The sequence below is a fragment of the Sinocyclocheilus anshuiensis genome, unplaced genomic scaffold (assembly GCF_001515605.1).
Source record: "Sinocyclocheilus anshuiensis isolate Anshui unplaced genomic scaffold, SAMN03320099.WGS_v1.1 scaffold1851, whole genome shotgun sequence".
NCBI classification, from domain to species: domain Eukaryota; kingdom Metazoa; phylum Chordata; class Actinopteri; order Cypriniformes; family Cyprinidae; genus Sinocyclocheilus; species Sinocyclocheilus anshuiensis.
In genome coordinates, this window is record NW_015548302.1 from 137,191 (window position 1) to 152,949 (window position 15,759).

At 36.1% G+C, this 15,759-nt stretch overlaps 1 protein-coding gene and 1 pseudogene across 1 annotated transcript; both read right to left on the reverse strand.

Annotated features, from left to right (window-relative positions):
• Positions 1-475: 475 nt before the first annotated feature.
• LOC107656162 (organic solute transporter subunit alpha-like) lies at positions 476-7,112 on the reverse strand. Its single transcript, XM_016443895.1, has 8 exons — positions 6,883-7,112; positions 3,934-4,085; positions 3,551-3,624; positions 3,165-3,323; positions 1,944-2,055; positions 1,712-1,858; positions 1,499-1,604; positions 476-1,061 (listed from the first exon to the last, which is right to left on the reverse strand). Exons 1-8 carry the CDS (start codon positions 6,956-6,958, stop codon positions 904-906), a joined length of 984 nt encoding a protein of 327 aa, XP_016299381.1. The 5' UTR covers positions 6,959-7,112; the 3' UTR covers positions 476-903.
• Positions 7,113-9,742: 2,630 nt separating this feature from the next.
• The window catches only part of LOC107656156 (probable palmitoyltransferase ZDHHC20), an 8,963-nt pseudogene continuing 2,946 nt past the window's right edge, over positions 9,743-15,759 (reverse strand).

Here is a 15,759-nt window from a genome sequence, read left to right on the forward strand (position 1 = left end):
CACGTTTATTATTAATTCTGAGACCCACGCGACACAGTTGCTTGTCCATAAAAACCTCCATTTTATGGAAAGAGGAAAATTACCTTGCTGAAAAAAAAACATACTAAACCAGCCTAAGGTGGTCTGGTGGTCTTAGGTGATCTAGAATGGTTTAGTTGGTCTCTCAGTCTGACCAACTGAAAAGTTGAACATGAAAAAAAGCCAGTTTGCAAATACATTTATTGTGTTGCTTCTCAGCTGTGTGCAGATAACAGTGTTGTTTTAGTAGGCCTATCATTTATATATTTTACAGCTGTAATTAATATTTTGAGTTAGCTTTTATTATTATATTTTCAGTTACATTTTAAGATTAGTTAATTTTATTTTTAAAATTAAATAAATTTTAAAATTTGATTTTACTTTATTTCACCTTTATTTCAATTACCTATTTTTTAATAGTTACAACATCAATAACAACATCAAACAAATGACATGATTACTGGAAAAATCTGTATTCAACAGAAGGAAGTGACAGATTTGACAGTACAAATGGTAATATATCAGCATTCAATTTAGCAACATAATGTATTCTGACCTTTATACAATTCCAAAAGTCTTTTATGCAGCCTACCATCAAGCCATAGCAATGACTTTATCTCACTTCATCGGGAATGTGCACCATGACTCACAAGATCAACTAAAGCTTTGTAGTCCTGATTCCCCAGATTGATGCACCCAATACAAAGTATAAACACCAATATCGGGGCCCTCAAAGCCATGGTTGACTCTACAGTGGAATTTTTAGATACTAGCATGTACATACATATAGAAAATACAAAGCTAATGACCATCATTTGTTCAATTTCAACAAACCAGCCGCAAAAATATAACAAAATCTCAATCACACGCAACAGTCTGTTCTTCTCAGGCATTATCTACGGCTCTCTTTGAGGTGAGGACAGTCTTTGTCTCCTCAACACTATCATCCAGATCTGGTATGGGGTCATACTGACGTCTATATAAAACGCGGGTCACTAGCGTGATGATGAACATCTCCACGATCAATAGCTGCTGACTCATTACTGTGAAAAGAAATTGAGGGTGTTTTAAGGAACCATTAAAGTCTGACAGACTACTTAAGCGGGTGTAGGGAAATTATGCAAGATTTAAAGGGACAGTTCACCCCAAAAATAAAATATTGTTGCCTCATGTCTTTTGAAAACTGTATGACTTTCTTTCTTCAGTAGAACAATTTGGTGTAACACAAAATGATTACTTTTATGCTGCTTTTTAAAGGTTGACAACTGATAGTCCCCATCCACTTTCATTATATGGAAGACAGCAGCTCATTCTGCTAAACTTCACTTTTTGTATTTCACAAAAGAAAGTAGAAACTTGTACAGGGATAACAATAATGACAGAACTTTAAATTTCAGATGAACTATCCCTTTAAGTCCTGTGCTCTATGATAATTTAACAGGATTTGTTATGTTACATTCTGCCACACGATGATACTCACAGTTTCCACGGGACTGGGATGTGTAGGGTGGCGCACAGGCAATAGTCCCATTCATTGCCAGTATGTTGATGATAGCAGTTTGCAGCTGGCTGAGAATCAGCACCAACTACGGGCAGATACAGCGGTTGAATCACTGGTAACTCTCATTCCAGCAATACTAAACACCAAGTATGCTCTAAAACTGCAAGTAATAAGTACAAAAAACACACAAACCTGATACATGGCATATTTAGGGACCATTTTAAGGGTGAGCAATGCCTCTCGCACATGCATGAACATGATCGCAACAGGCCAAAGGGCGATAATGGTGAGAACGCCTATAAAGGAGTTTATCCATATGGATGCTCCATTGGCTGAAACCTAAAGACCAGAGAAAGAGACATTCTGCACTCTTGTCTTTCTCAATAAAATTAGGTATTAAAATATTTGCACAGTCTATACTTACATCAGCCACTCTGAAGTTGCCATTCGACCAGAGGACTATAGAAAGAATGGTTAAGACCAATTTTAACAGCACAAACTGGTAGGACCCCAGTTTCAGCATGAACAGAGATCGTCTGAAAAAGAAAAGCACAGTAATTGAAGAAAATTCAACTATTTTGGTTTCGTTTTTCAGATTTCGTTTTTCCACGAGCCCACACACAGGTATCACATTCAACAGTTTGTGTGGAGTTTGATAATGGAAGTCTTACATAACACTGATATAAAGCTAATGCTTCCTAGGAGACACAAACTGCTCCTTCCAGATAGCAAAGGGTGCAATGGCCCTGAGGTGCCCATTTTAGGTTACGCACTAAGCATGATAAAGACCTCATGTTTGCAGAAGAGTTGAATGGCCAGAGGTGCACTCATCCTGTCGACATCCAGTCAAAGATATGGGCCATTAATGGCAAAGATGTCAGTTTCAGAATGTTTATTAGTAATATGCAGGTGCAATTTAGTTAATAAGAGCGATTTGTTTATTTCTACACAGGCTGCTGTTCAGGATGTTCATTTGGTCAGAGGCAAACTGGCCCCTGACTGAACCTGGCTTCTCTCAAGGTTTTTTTATGTGTTCTCCATCAATGTCACCTGATGGAATCTTGGATCCTTTGAACTGACTTGAGCTGAATAATGGCAACATTGCTCTTCTATAGAGCTGCTTCTGACTGAATTAAGCTTGTTTCATAATTTGAGGAACTTTGCATTATTTTTTAACTAAACCGAGTTGAATATTTACACTACTGCCTTTTTAGAGCTGCTTTACAGCTAAAATTGTATTTGTTTCATAATTAAATATATAATGAATTTAAGATGGAAAAATAAGGCTGTGAGGACTCATAACTTTCATACCTCTCTATGGGGTTTTTGTGCATTGAAAGTTTTCTTTCATCGGCTGAACAATCGGTATGTTGTTAAACAACAGTACAATCCACTGAATGCACCATATTTTATCCATCATTCCTGTGAAAAAAATTAAATATGGCACTACTCTGACTAAGGCCTATTGTCCACCTTGGATATCTGCTGAGGCCCCTGGTCCCCTGGTAGATATTAGAGGGTTGGCTATTTTGATTGTTTGAGCTTCATAGCAACAACAGGCTAGCATTATGGCAGTGATTTCTGCAGAAGTCAAATCTTCTTGGCTCTGATGGCATGTGACAAGCACACTTTAAGGTTTGCTTACCGTGTGATGGGGACGTTTGGCAGACACGGACAGCAGCAGCAGCAAGGTCCCGTGTTGATCTTAAATGACTTATTCTCTGAGCGCCTGAGAAACACATTGTCTCCTCCAACCTCTTCAATCATGAGAATCAGGAATTTGAAGACCACAATTGCAAAGTATCTGCCAATTAAGTCAGAAATGTGTTCATTTGTGTCACGGTTGCACATACACCCACAATTTCTTTCAAAGTTCTGTACACTGGAAAATATCTGGGACAGAAAGTAATTTTTGAAGAGTGAAAACAATGTTTGACTGCTACTGAATTACATTTAATGCATAATTTATACTTAATTTTTCCATGCATTCCATTCCACACTCTGGAAAAGTAGTGTTAAGAGTGAACTCACGTGGCTGATGTCATATCAGTGAACATTGTGGCCCTTGGAACCCACATGCCCAAACAAGACATGATAGCAATGACCTGAAAAAGATAAAGATAAATATAATGCCTTAGAAGAAGATGAACTTGAGACTCATAATCACTCATCCAGGCAGTAATGCTCTAGAAATGACTAACCGTACCATTGCCTCAGTTTCCGTCTGGGTGGGATACAGATAAAGCTCATATCTGACATGTCAGTTCTAATTAGGAGTGATGAATTATTAAAAGTATTTAACCTTTTAAAATAATAGATTGTAAAATACCTGAAGGCAGGGAGGGAACTTAAATGATAACATGATGAATAATAGAGCAGATAAAAAGGACAAATGTTCAACTGACAGAACTCACCGGTGCTGCTCCGGTTACCCAGATGATTACACTTTTCTTATTTGGAGGTACTTTCTTATAGATGTAGATGCATTCTTCGATGAAAACCAGCATGGACACCGTGGCCATTAAAGTCAGCACAGAGAAGAGGACAATGCCAAAGATATCCAGCTCTGAAAAACACAAACACCACCATCAGAAGATCCACATGGCTACAGCATTGTCTATACTTTTTTAGCATTATCCTAACGCAAGAGTTGTTTTATATATATTTATATATATATATATATGACACACTTCCTGCTGACAGTTGGGGGAGCTATAACTTTGACTTCTAATAGTCACATCTATGCGATATATATATATATATAAATAATAAAATGAAAATTATGTAAAAAATGTAAACTATTTTTGGACCAATTAAAACAATAATAATAATAAAAAATAAAAAAAATGTATATATACATATATATATATATATATCATATAAACACAGTATGCTATCCATTTATCAATCTATGCTTTGATCTGAATAATTATGGTGTAGCCATCAAATGTCAAATTACTGTAAATGGTGTAATAAATAAATCTTTAAAATATAAAGTATAAAAGCTAATTCAATATATGAATACATACTATAATAGTAAATAATACTAATATACCACTGCTTAATGCCTTTTTTAGTAGTGGAAAATGTACAAATAATGATAGATGATTAAGCTTAGTCATCCCTTAAGGTTAGTAATCACATTATTTAACTCATTTTCGAACAATGAAAACACTGAAATAAACAGTTAAAGGCATATTACGTGGAATAAAAGGACAATTCTAGATTTATAGAGGTAAGAAAGTTATAACATTCTAGATTCTTTTAAAAGCATCATATCCTTTTGAAACCTTATAAATCACTATCCATGTGTTTCCAGTCAGAAAGAAGAACGCTAGAAAAATCTAGTCAGTGTTAAATTGAGAATGTCAGGAAAAATGGTTTCACAACCTTGCAAACCCATATGTTGTGCTGTGTGTGGGACGTGAATCCATACCAGCCCATGCATGCTGAAGCCATTTGAGATTACATCATTTAGTATCAATGTTATTTTAATGATACTTTATGTTTGACACATTGTGCTGGTGTGTAGTTTTACACAAACCAGATGTCCGGTGTTTCATTGTTCACTGATGTGATATTTCCTAACTTCATTTCCCAGCTGCCCTTCTAAAGCCTTCGTCAATCACAGTACATGCACTTTCTTGTAAGTCGTTTTAACAAGAGCCCATCTGCCTAACACGTCATTATGCATGTACACAGTTCATCTGAGGACAAATCAACCTTTACGTTTACAATCACGCATGTTACTCTCATCCCACCCTCTACTGTGAGTTTGAGTAAAGGTGAGAACTGTTAAAACAAGAATGCGGTTTGACACACATATAGTCCACTACAGTTGAGGGTGACAACCTGGAAAGAATCCACATTAGTGCCATTCAACATTATCATGTATGCAAACTCAAGTTCAAGAGCACTGAACCACAGGACAATCATTTCTTATCAACAATGTGTGGGAAGCAGCGTAAGATATTAACTATTGCTTTCATCATTTCTTTATGAGTTTTTCTATGACCATATATCCTCCTGACTACCAGCTATGGAGTTTTGTCCTCTCTAGAGGACATTAAGTTTTAGTGATTTCTCTGAGATGTTACATGTCACAGTTTTAAGTCTGGATGTCCTGTACAGAGCACATTCAGGGCTTTCCAGAGATACCAAATGATTGGATGTTTCACCATGACCACTCCCTCTCCTTGGTCTTTAAAAATGGCTGACATTAATTTAGTGATCAAGTGTAACACCCTTATGGTAATATGATAATATTTTGTAATTATCATTTAAATCTGACTAATTTTCAAATTGTTTGTCATAAATCGACATCTCAGGAAAATGTTATGGGGTTTCAAATCAAAATATGACCTTCTGTTATGAAACAAGATGTCGATTTCATACATGTCCACTGTAGAGGACACCAGGACTTAAAGCATGTTTATTGCACATTTTGGGAGACACAACAAATGAATAGAGAAAAAATTATGTATCAATATTCCTATTAAATATTAGATATTATTATGCAAATCTGGCTAATTATTACTCCCATTATTGCACTTATTTGTTCATTCTATTTTGCCCCAAAAATACATTAATATGCAAATTAGATACAGTTTATAGATACATTGTGTATATAATGGAAAAACTTGTTTATGGCCATTTTACACACATTTTGCATAAAGAAAAATGGTTTTTAAAAATATCTTTCATAACATAGTTGAGAATCGTCTTTATATAAAGTTTGGTATAAAAAATTAAAATTGATTTGTGATTAAAACAAAAATCCCACTGTTTTTGCCTTTTCATGTCTTTTTACTTCTTAAAAAACAGGACTTTTTAAAGTCCCGGTGTCTTCTACAGAGGACATGGCATAACATATGAATAGCATTTTATTTAAAAAAAATTTTCTTATGCTCTAAACAATGTAATGACATGACAAAACTGTTTTTTCCTGGTAGTCAGGAAGATATAAAACACATGGCCATCCATTTATCAAGCAATGCTTTTACCTGAAAAATGAATGGTGTGGCCATCAAAAATTTAAATATGACCACAGTAATTTATCCCAATTTGGAGACTGTTATTTACATAACTACATTAATTAGATAGCCTAATATGAAAACGAATGTTTTATGTTTTGTATTTAGATTGTAGGAAATCGTCAGATAATACTATTTACTACAGCAGGATTGTGCTATTACAATGGAAAAGTTTTTCATATTTTTTACGCATCTACATTAATAACAACAAAGATTCTACAGTAAGAGCAACTTTATGTTTTGACTGCTGTTTTAAACACAAGTTTCACGGAAATTAACATTAGGGAACAACTTTCTGTAGAAATAGCCTAACAAATTAAAGATACTTACGCATAATAACATCAATAGAGAACGGAGCCTCTGCCCTGCATCGCGGATCAAAAAGTGTGAAATTGGACATTTCCATCTTGACACTCAGCGTTTATTTACGAGATCCAGAGCAAACTGTAATCCGTGAAAACCCCACTGTCCTCACCACAGGTTAGTTTCAGCATGCATGAAACTAATAAACAGAGAGGAAAGCAGGCTGGTGTTTTCTAGACTTGGTGTGTAGAGGAATCCCTTCACTTGTTAAAGGGGCCGCACATGCAAGGGGTAAATATTAATGGCTCACTGACCAATGAAAATGCTTTCATCCGACTACACTGCGCCTGCGCAATAGCGTCACACTCACACATAGTCACGCTTTAGAACAAACAACTCCCGAATGCTATAAAATGATTCGGTAAAGTAGAGGATAGGCAGGAGTTAAGGATAACGTAAAGAAGACATACTATTGTATAATACAATCGTGTTTATAGTAGTCACTATACACGTCAGTGTATAAAAAAATAAAAATAGTAAGAATTGTGGAATTTTTGGTTTCCACATTTGTTTCTTCTTGTATTTCTAATGAAACTACCGTTAAATCGGTTCAGAGAAGGGATGAATAGATAGAATGTTGGCCAAGCTATATGCAATTGACAGAAAAACTGAGACTTCAAAACACGTGTGTTAAACACGCAAGAACAGTAACTGGGAGGGTTTAGGTTACAACTTAAGACAGACCAAAGTTCACAAGACTGACAAATATACACATTTTGACAAAGATTGTTAAAGGAGTATGAGAAAAGTATGTTTAACATGCTGAACTTGTGATTTGCAAGAGTTGAATGGCCTCAGTGCTAATGAGCTGGAAAGAGTTCAGGGTAAAGAACAGCCCTTGAAAAACTCATGTGTACACACACAACTGGGTTGCCTGATATAAAGAGACGTAATCCCTGAAACGGAGCTTCCCACTTGCGCAATACGGAAATATCTGCTAAGTGTGCTACTTATCTTTGTCAACTTGGCAACCATGTGTACGCGCTCTCTCCACTGTGGATAAACGCGCTTGCTTTCTGAAAACAGCGGTTAGCTTGCAGTTTAGCGATCTCCACTTCAATACTCTATTCTCAGAAAAGTGATTCATCAACTGCTCATTTACGACACACACACACACACACACACACACAGCGAGAGAGAGAGAGAGTGTGTGTGTGTGAGAAAGAGACAAAGTATAACTGTTGCAGTTTTTTATTTATAAAAAAGACATTTATTGTTTGTTACATATCAGCATGTACTTAATTCACAAAAAATATGTCTTTGTTTTTACATTATCTGTAACATATGCATTTTAAAAGATGTAATAAAAAAACTAACCTCCAGACTTACACATAAGTAGATCAAATAAGTAACTGTTCTTGACATGCATTAAAGCACAAGGTTTCCATTTTTTATTTGATTATAACAGAAATAAAGAAAATGATACAAGGACACCCAACACCAAATCTTCTATAATAATTTCATTATGGCTTCATGTTTACTTTTTCCTTATTAATAAAGTATAAAATGTAATGAATGGCCAAAAAAAAAAAAAGAAAATATGTACAATATTATAAAGGCTGTGTAATTTATAATTCATACAAAAAGGTTTCTTTACCAATATATGCATTCCTTAACACCACAAAAACAGCTACAACATTTCACATACAAAATTACTTCCTGCAATTTTTGTAAACACCAGCAATCTTCATTAATGTGCTGAAAGTCAAAAATATGGTCACTGATAGTAAAAGTGATAAACTGAGATTTTACTCAGCACATAAACAGTCAAAGATGTTTTAAAGAACAATAAAACCCATCTGGTAATACTTACAAGCCATTCAAAGTCAGATCTGAGACATTGAAGTTTGCCATCAAATGCTGTAGGTGTATAAATAAAACTCATCTGTCTATCTAAATTCATGAAAGACTCCTTCGTTTTTCTGTATGGAGATATTTTGTCTCTTTTTACTGGTTAATTTACTTGGTTCACCCTCATTTACAACAAACACTCCAGAACAGCAACACTCAGATGCGCACTTGCACATATGTCTTGATTTGTCAAGGCATTTCTTTAGAAAAGTCAGAACACAAATGAAGCAATCACCGCAGTTCACTTTGTAGTACATAAACACATCTGGATTTCCACACATCAGTTCCACATAAGCTCAGGCTACAGTCACAGCTTACGGGCATAATTATTATTCCACACTGGACCAAAGTATACAAATAATAACTTGTGACAAATATAAATACACAAAAAGAACATTTAACCGCTTTGCAAAATGGCTTAAAAATAAGTACTCTGAATCTATAGAGCTATTCACAATGCTAATGTATAAAATATAAAGGGAAAAATGGTAAAAACATAATTTAATCGAGGACTGAGACTAATAAAGTCTGGTGGTACAATACCAAAGACCATTGACCGCACCGCGTAATACAATATCAAGCAGTGTAAATGCCGCCTGCTGGCCAGCTCTGATACTGCAGGAGGAACCTACAAAGATTTCAAATTGGTTTCCAAGATGACACTGGCTACACTGCATGAGCAGAGAGGTATTACTGACATTTTGTAAACAGTCCTGTAGAGTTCAGAACTCTGGTATTAAGCCCTTTATTTGGCATACGTAAAATGTGCACAACATTTCACACCAGAATCATCTCACGATGATGACAAAAAACAAAACAATAAAAGTCACCATAAGTGGAGCAGCTTAAGAATACACAAAAAAGGAATTCAGTCATTTGCAGGCATTTTTCCTCTGCCTGGACACACTCCGTTGCACTTTGTGAACATGTGTGTGTGTGTGTGTATACAGGTGCATCTCAATAAATTAGAATGTCGATATATTAGAAAAATGTTAATGAAGTAAAAAAAAATTAATAAAAATAGTATAATATTCCATAACGTAAAAGTGCGAATGAGCACCTTGCACTCTTAGGTGTCCATTAACTCTGGAGCCATCAACACTCCAGATGAGCTCAGTCACACCGTTGACTTGGTATGGATCCAGAAAATAAAACATTTCCCATCTTTCCCTCCAGTAAACAGCAGTTGGTACCAGATGTGGTGCATTTCCTTGTAAACACTTGGAGAGCAGTTTCGAAATTTCTAGCGCCTGTATCAATTCACATGCACATGAAATCTGCATGTCTCGTGAAGGCCTGAGCAACAAAACGGTTTGCTGTACAAAAACAATGGATGTAAAAGACATGCGTGCAAATCTCTTTGTTAAAAGAGTGCAGCTACTATAGTTGAACGGGGACTGGGAGCATTTCTACAGATGTGAGGACAGATTTGGGACACTCCAGAAGTGATGGGCAAAGGAAAGTGTTCAGGAGCTTTCAGAGAAAAAGAGCTGTTTAAGGCATCAGCTTTGATGGCTATGATTCTCCTCAACAGTCCCCAATACTGGGAGTCAAAGGCACGAGACCACTGAGGATTCACTCCTCACCAGCTTTAGTCCTATTGAAAGAAATGGCATCGTAACTACGTTCAAAAGTTTGTGTATTTTTTGTATCAAGGGTGCATTTATTGTGTAAACTCTTTAATCATTTATTCCTTCATTACTCAAGTCTTCATTGTCACATGATCCTTCAGAAATCATCTTACTGACCTTAAAACTTTTGAACCGTAGTGTATATATTGCATATACAAACTGTGCTTAGTGTGAAATCACCTTACCTGGCTATGACTCGCTCTCAATGGAGATAGTGATGGCCTCACTTTCATCTGAAAGGCAAGTTGATGTTATTCTTAGAACTTTTTTCTCTCATTCCTTGCTAGAATGCTGCAAAATATGTAACCTACCAGACTTTAAGATGTCGGTCTCTTTGTGATCTTCTTCAATGTGGTAATCGTTGCCTAACAGACGGTTTTGGGACTCACTGAGAGGGGTGGTTTGCTCAGCAGACCCTTCTACAGCACTGAGGGAAAGAACCACATTGAGAGTTACTGCTATTCATCTGGTTTTGATTAGTGCCCACCCAATAGTGAAAGAAGAAATGGCTCCTCACCCTTTATCCAACCCGCCAGGCTGGAGACATTCAGTGGGCTGCTCTGGATCAACAGTAACCAGCCGTGTAGGAAAAGAAAAGCCATCTCCTTGACTACAGCAGAAAAAAATATCTAAATGTATCTTTTAATGGATACTTTATCTAATTTTAAAAACAGTAATATCGTGAAATATTATTAAAATTTTAAATAATTGTTTTCTATTTTAATATATTTTTGAATGTAATTTATTCCAGTAGTGGCAAGGCTGGATTTTCAGTAGCCATTACTCCAGTCTTCAGTGTCACATGGAGGGATGTTCATTTCGGTTATTTTTCCTAACCGACGCTCGTTAACCGATAACCGACAAGATTATTTTAAATTAGAATTTAATAAATTATTTATTTAAATTAAAGGATAAGTGTCTGTGACCCGTTAAAAATACTAACATTTGTTACCCGGGGATTAATTTTACATGCGCAAAAAGCAGCAAACAGAACATGAGGATTCACATTGTCATCATATCACATCACGCACCTGCAGCGCTTCTGCGAGCGGAGAAAAACATAATATTGCGACTTATACGCGACTTATGTTTTTTCTCTAAAAAACAAATTTTTATACGCGTAGCGTATTTTAACCAAGCAGCAAACCTTTTTCAATATTTTGATAAATTACTGGGAAAAAAATTAATAAATGACTTTTTAAACCGTTTAACTGATTGTATTAATCGGTCAAAATTCTTACGGTTGGTTAACGGTTAAAATGAACATCCCTAGTCACATGCTTAACATATTTGTGGAACACGCAATACTTTTTTTTCCAAGATTCAAGAGAAACCTTTGTGCTAAATGCATTTTGACCAATGTACCGATGTAATATATCCTTGCTAAATAAATGTATTAATTAATTTCTTTAAAAATACATACTTTTTTTTTTGTTTGTGTGTCACTGTTTGATTGCACTGTAGTGTAAAAAAACCCCACCAAATTGTAATATTTTGGGTTTTCAAAAGCATTAACCCCAAGTATGAAGCAAAATATGGCCTTAGTAAGCCGCACTAATGAAAACAAGTTAATATTTAGACTCACCTGGTAAAGACAGGAAGTAGCCAGTACAGCTTCTGGTCCCCAAACACCTGAGCAATGTTCTTGCTGAAGCCCAGGGAAAATCCATTTTTATCAGGGCCATTTCTGAAGACCGCGGCTCTGAACGCTTCTGAACATAAATAACAATACAGAAGTGGGTTAAAATGCATACGCTACTACCTTTTTAAAAGTTTGGGTTCAGTCGTTTGTTTGTTTTTTGCATGTTTTAACTACTTTTATTCAGAAAGGCTGTATTAAATTTACCAAAAGTGACAGTAAAGACACTAATAACGTTACAAAAACTTCAACATCCAATAAATGCTGTTTATTTGAACCTTCTAGTGATCAAAGAATATTAAAAATGTGTCATGGTTTCCACAAAAATATTCATCAGCACAACTGTTTTCAACATTAATAAAAACATTTCTTGAGTACCAAAATCAGTATATTAGAATGATTTCTGAAGATTCATGTGACACTGAAGACTGTAGTAATGATGCTGAAAATCCAGCTTTGCCATTATATAAATATTACATTTTAAAATATATTCAAACAGTAAATAGGTATTGTAATTAAAAATAATATTTCACACTATTTAAGTTTTACTGTATTTTAAATGCACTCTTGGTGAGCATAGGAGACCTTTTCAAAATCATTTAAAAACATCTTACTGACCCCAAACTTTTGAATGGTAGTGTAGATGCATGGCAAACCACAACATGAAATCATGAGCTCTTGGAACTGAAGCTGACTGAGTGGATTTATGCTTTTTCAAAATAAAATGACAGGGCCTGATGGAAAAACAAGCAGGGAACTGCTTCAAAGACTGCTGGACTGATCTGGTCAACACAAGGAAATCTGAATGACCAGTTTACCAAAATAATCTGAACAAGGTTTAGCCTGTGCACAGCAAGTCTACTGATGTTGCTATGGTAACAATAGTGAGCAAGTTGTCTAGAGGCATTACAGCTTTGTTAGAAACATGAATCTATCTATACAGCACACGTAGACAAAGATACAGAGAAGTGAATATGGTCAGGTGTGTTACCTATGGTGGACCTGTTTTTTCCCACAAGCCACAAGTGGTAAGTGAAGAGTGAAAGAATGCTGATGCAGAACATGGCCGCCACAAAAAAGAGAAACAAGACATGGAATTTGGCGTGAGACTCTGGCAGGTCACTCTGAGAGAGGGGGGAGAGAGAGAAAGGAGAGCTGTGAGACAAAGATCAACAACCAACAAGACATGGGCAACAGGTCACTCTGACACAACTTGACAGGAATGTTAAGGGTCACAGGGTTAAGGCGACAAAAAACAATCAATGTAACTCACTGCACTAACAGACACGTTTTCTAAACACTGTGAGGGGTTACCTTTGGACAATTCTCTGCTGATTTCCTCCGGCAAAGCTTAGTGCAAACAGAGACAGACTGTTAGACACAGGAAGAGCACAGCGGGAGAGCAAAAGCTTCGGATGCAGAGAGACACGGGCAAGAGGGGATTACAACAGCAAACAAGTGCTTGTCGAAACATGTACACTACTGTTCAAAAGTTTGAGGTCGGTAAGGTTTTTTTTAATGTTTGAAAGACGTCTCTTTTGCTCAAGGTTGCATTAATTCGATAAAAAAAGTACTATTGTTAAATATTCTATTTTAATATATTTTAAAATGTAATTTATTCCTGTGATGGCAAAGCTGAATTTTCAGCATCATTACTCCAGTCTTCAGTGTCACATGATCCTTTAGAAATCATTCTAATACGCTGAAGAATTTCAAGAAACACTTCTCATTTTTATCAATGTTGAAAAGTTGTGTTGCTTAATATTTTTGTGGAATACATTATACATGTTTTCCAGGATTTTCTTTAAGGAGTATAAAGCTAAAAAGAACAGCATTTATTTGAAATCTTTTATATCACTGTCACTGTTGCTTAATTTATTACATCACTGCTGAATAAAAGCATTCATGATTTTATTTCAAATAAATCTTACTGACTTTTGAATGGTAGTCTAAACAAACACATGAAATGGAAAGGACAGCATGTATGAGGGTGGCAGAGTGGACAAGACATAAACTGATGCATGACTAGCACATGGAGGAAATGCAGACAGGAACCTGCTGAAATCCCATATCTATCCTCATAATGACCTACCTTCGTATGACACAATATGGCAATGAAAATGTTTACAAACATTTTCCACAAATGAGTATGATGAAAGGTGGGGGATCTACTCACTGTCCAGAACTTTATGAAGTACTGGAGGACAGAGGCTGCGATGAATAAGCAGTAACCAAGCGAGTAAGTCAGGAACAGGATGAAGAACTTGTAGTTGGAGAAACCCACACAGTTATTCACCCTGTAGAATATTGAGAGAAAGAGAGATAGAGTTAGCAGGGTGTTCTTCACATTTATTTTCAACTAATTAAATGTTGGTGCCAACAACCTGCATCTCACTCACCATGGACAGTGATGATCCATCTTTAGAACACACCTGTCAGTAACAAGAACAAGCACTGAGTTTAAAGCCCATTCAAAAAAGACCAAAAAATATGGTGTACTGAGTAGCTAAAATGACACAAACGAAACGTGAAAGCAAAATGTCAAAAGAACTATTCATGAGACACTACAGTAACTTACACGTCACATGCAGAACAATGATGACACCTGTCTGGCTTGATGACCTGGCAGCGATCACAGTACCGGATAGCTAGAAGATGAGGGAGGAAAAATTATTCCAGTTTCTATGCCTATTTTTATGGCAAAATGAAGATTAAATAGACAATAATGAGGGTAATAATAAATTCATAATAATAAAAATAAATAAATGTGTACGTGTAATAATAAAATAAGAATAGATAATAATAAAAACAATAATAAACAGATAATAAAACAATAACAAATTAGTAGTAATAATAATAACAATAGATATGTTCTATTCAAATGTTTTTACATTTTAACAATAAAGACTATACAAGATGATTCAATTTGATCTTTTAAAATTTTATTTTTTTCCCTTTTTTATAACAAATTAATGCCCTCAATGTTTAAATACAGATTATTTACACAGAACTTCATAATTAGGGTGGTCATCTTGGCTGCCTATGAAGCTGGTTACCAGCTAAACCTAAACAAGCGGTTTGTGCCAATAGTCTCTTTTGGCAATAAAATAACTGAATTACTTAAAGGGGTCATATGATGCGATTTCAATTTTTCCTTTCTCTTTGGAGTGTTACAAGCTCTTGGTGCATAAAGAAGATCTGTAAAGTTGCAAAGACTAAAGTCTCAAATCCAAAGAGATATTCTTTATAAAAGTTATAAGAGTCAGCCACACCTACCTAAAACGGCTCGTTCTAACACGCCCCCAACATGTCTACGTCACTATCTGGGAAGATTTGCATAACGCCGCCCAAATGTTCACGCAAAGAAAGAAGGCCCGGGGTCGTCACATGTGGTTGCCGCAAGCCCGCCTGCTGCGCCGTTCTCAAGCCCACCGGCTGCCGCTCACTCATCCCGCCAGCCGTTCCTCACTCTAGCCCCCGGCTTCTGCTCACTCTAGGCCTCCGGCCTCCGCTCACTCTAGCCCACCGTGTGTGACGCTGTTTCGTTGTGAAAGTGAAACTACTTTGTTTAGCCTTCCAAAAGAGGACTCAGCTAGAAATCAGTGGTTAAGTTGTATTTACAACACTGTTCCAGAACATTTCAACCCAAATATTCAGATGTGTCCAGCACATTTTATGGAGGACTGTTTCCTGATCCTGGTAGAGTAACATTAGACTAAAATG

Bases quoted from the DNA above. Each gene is read 5' to 3' on its own strand.
- LOC107656162 (XM_016443895.1), bottom strand. From the start codon at position 6,958: ATGGAAATGTCCAATTTCACACTTTTTGATCCGCGATGCAGGGCAGAG. The intron at 3,324-3,550 runs GTGAGTTCACTC...CTTAATTGGCAG, and splicing joins ACTGATATGACATCAGCCAC to ATACTTTGCAATTGTGGTCT. The intron at 1,859-1,943 runs GTAAGTATAGAC...TCTGGTCTTTAG, and splicing joins GCAACTTCAGAGTGGCTGAT to GTTTCAGCCAATGGAGCATC.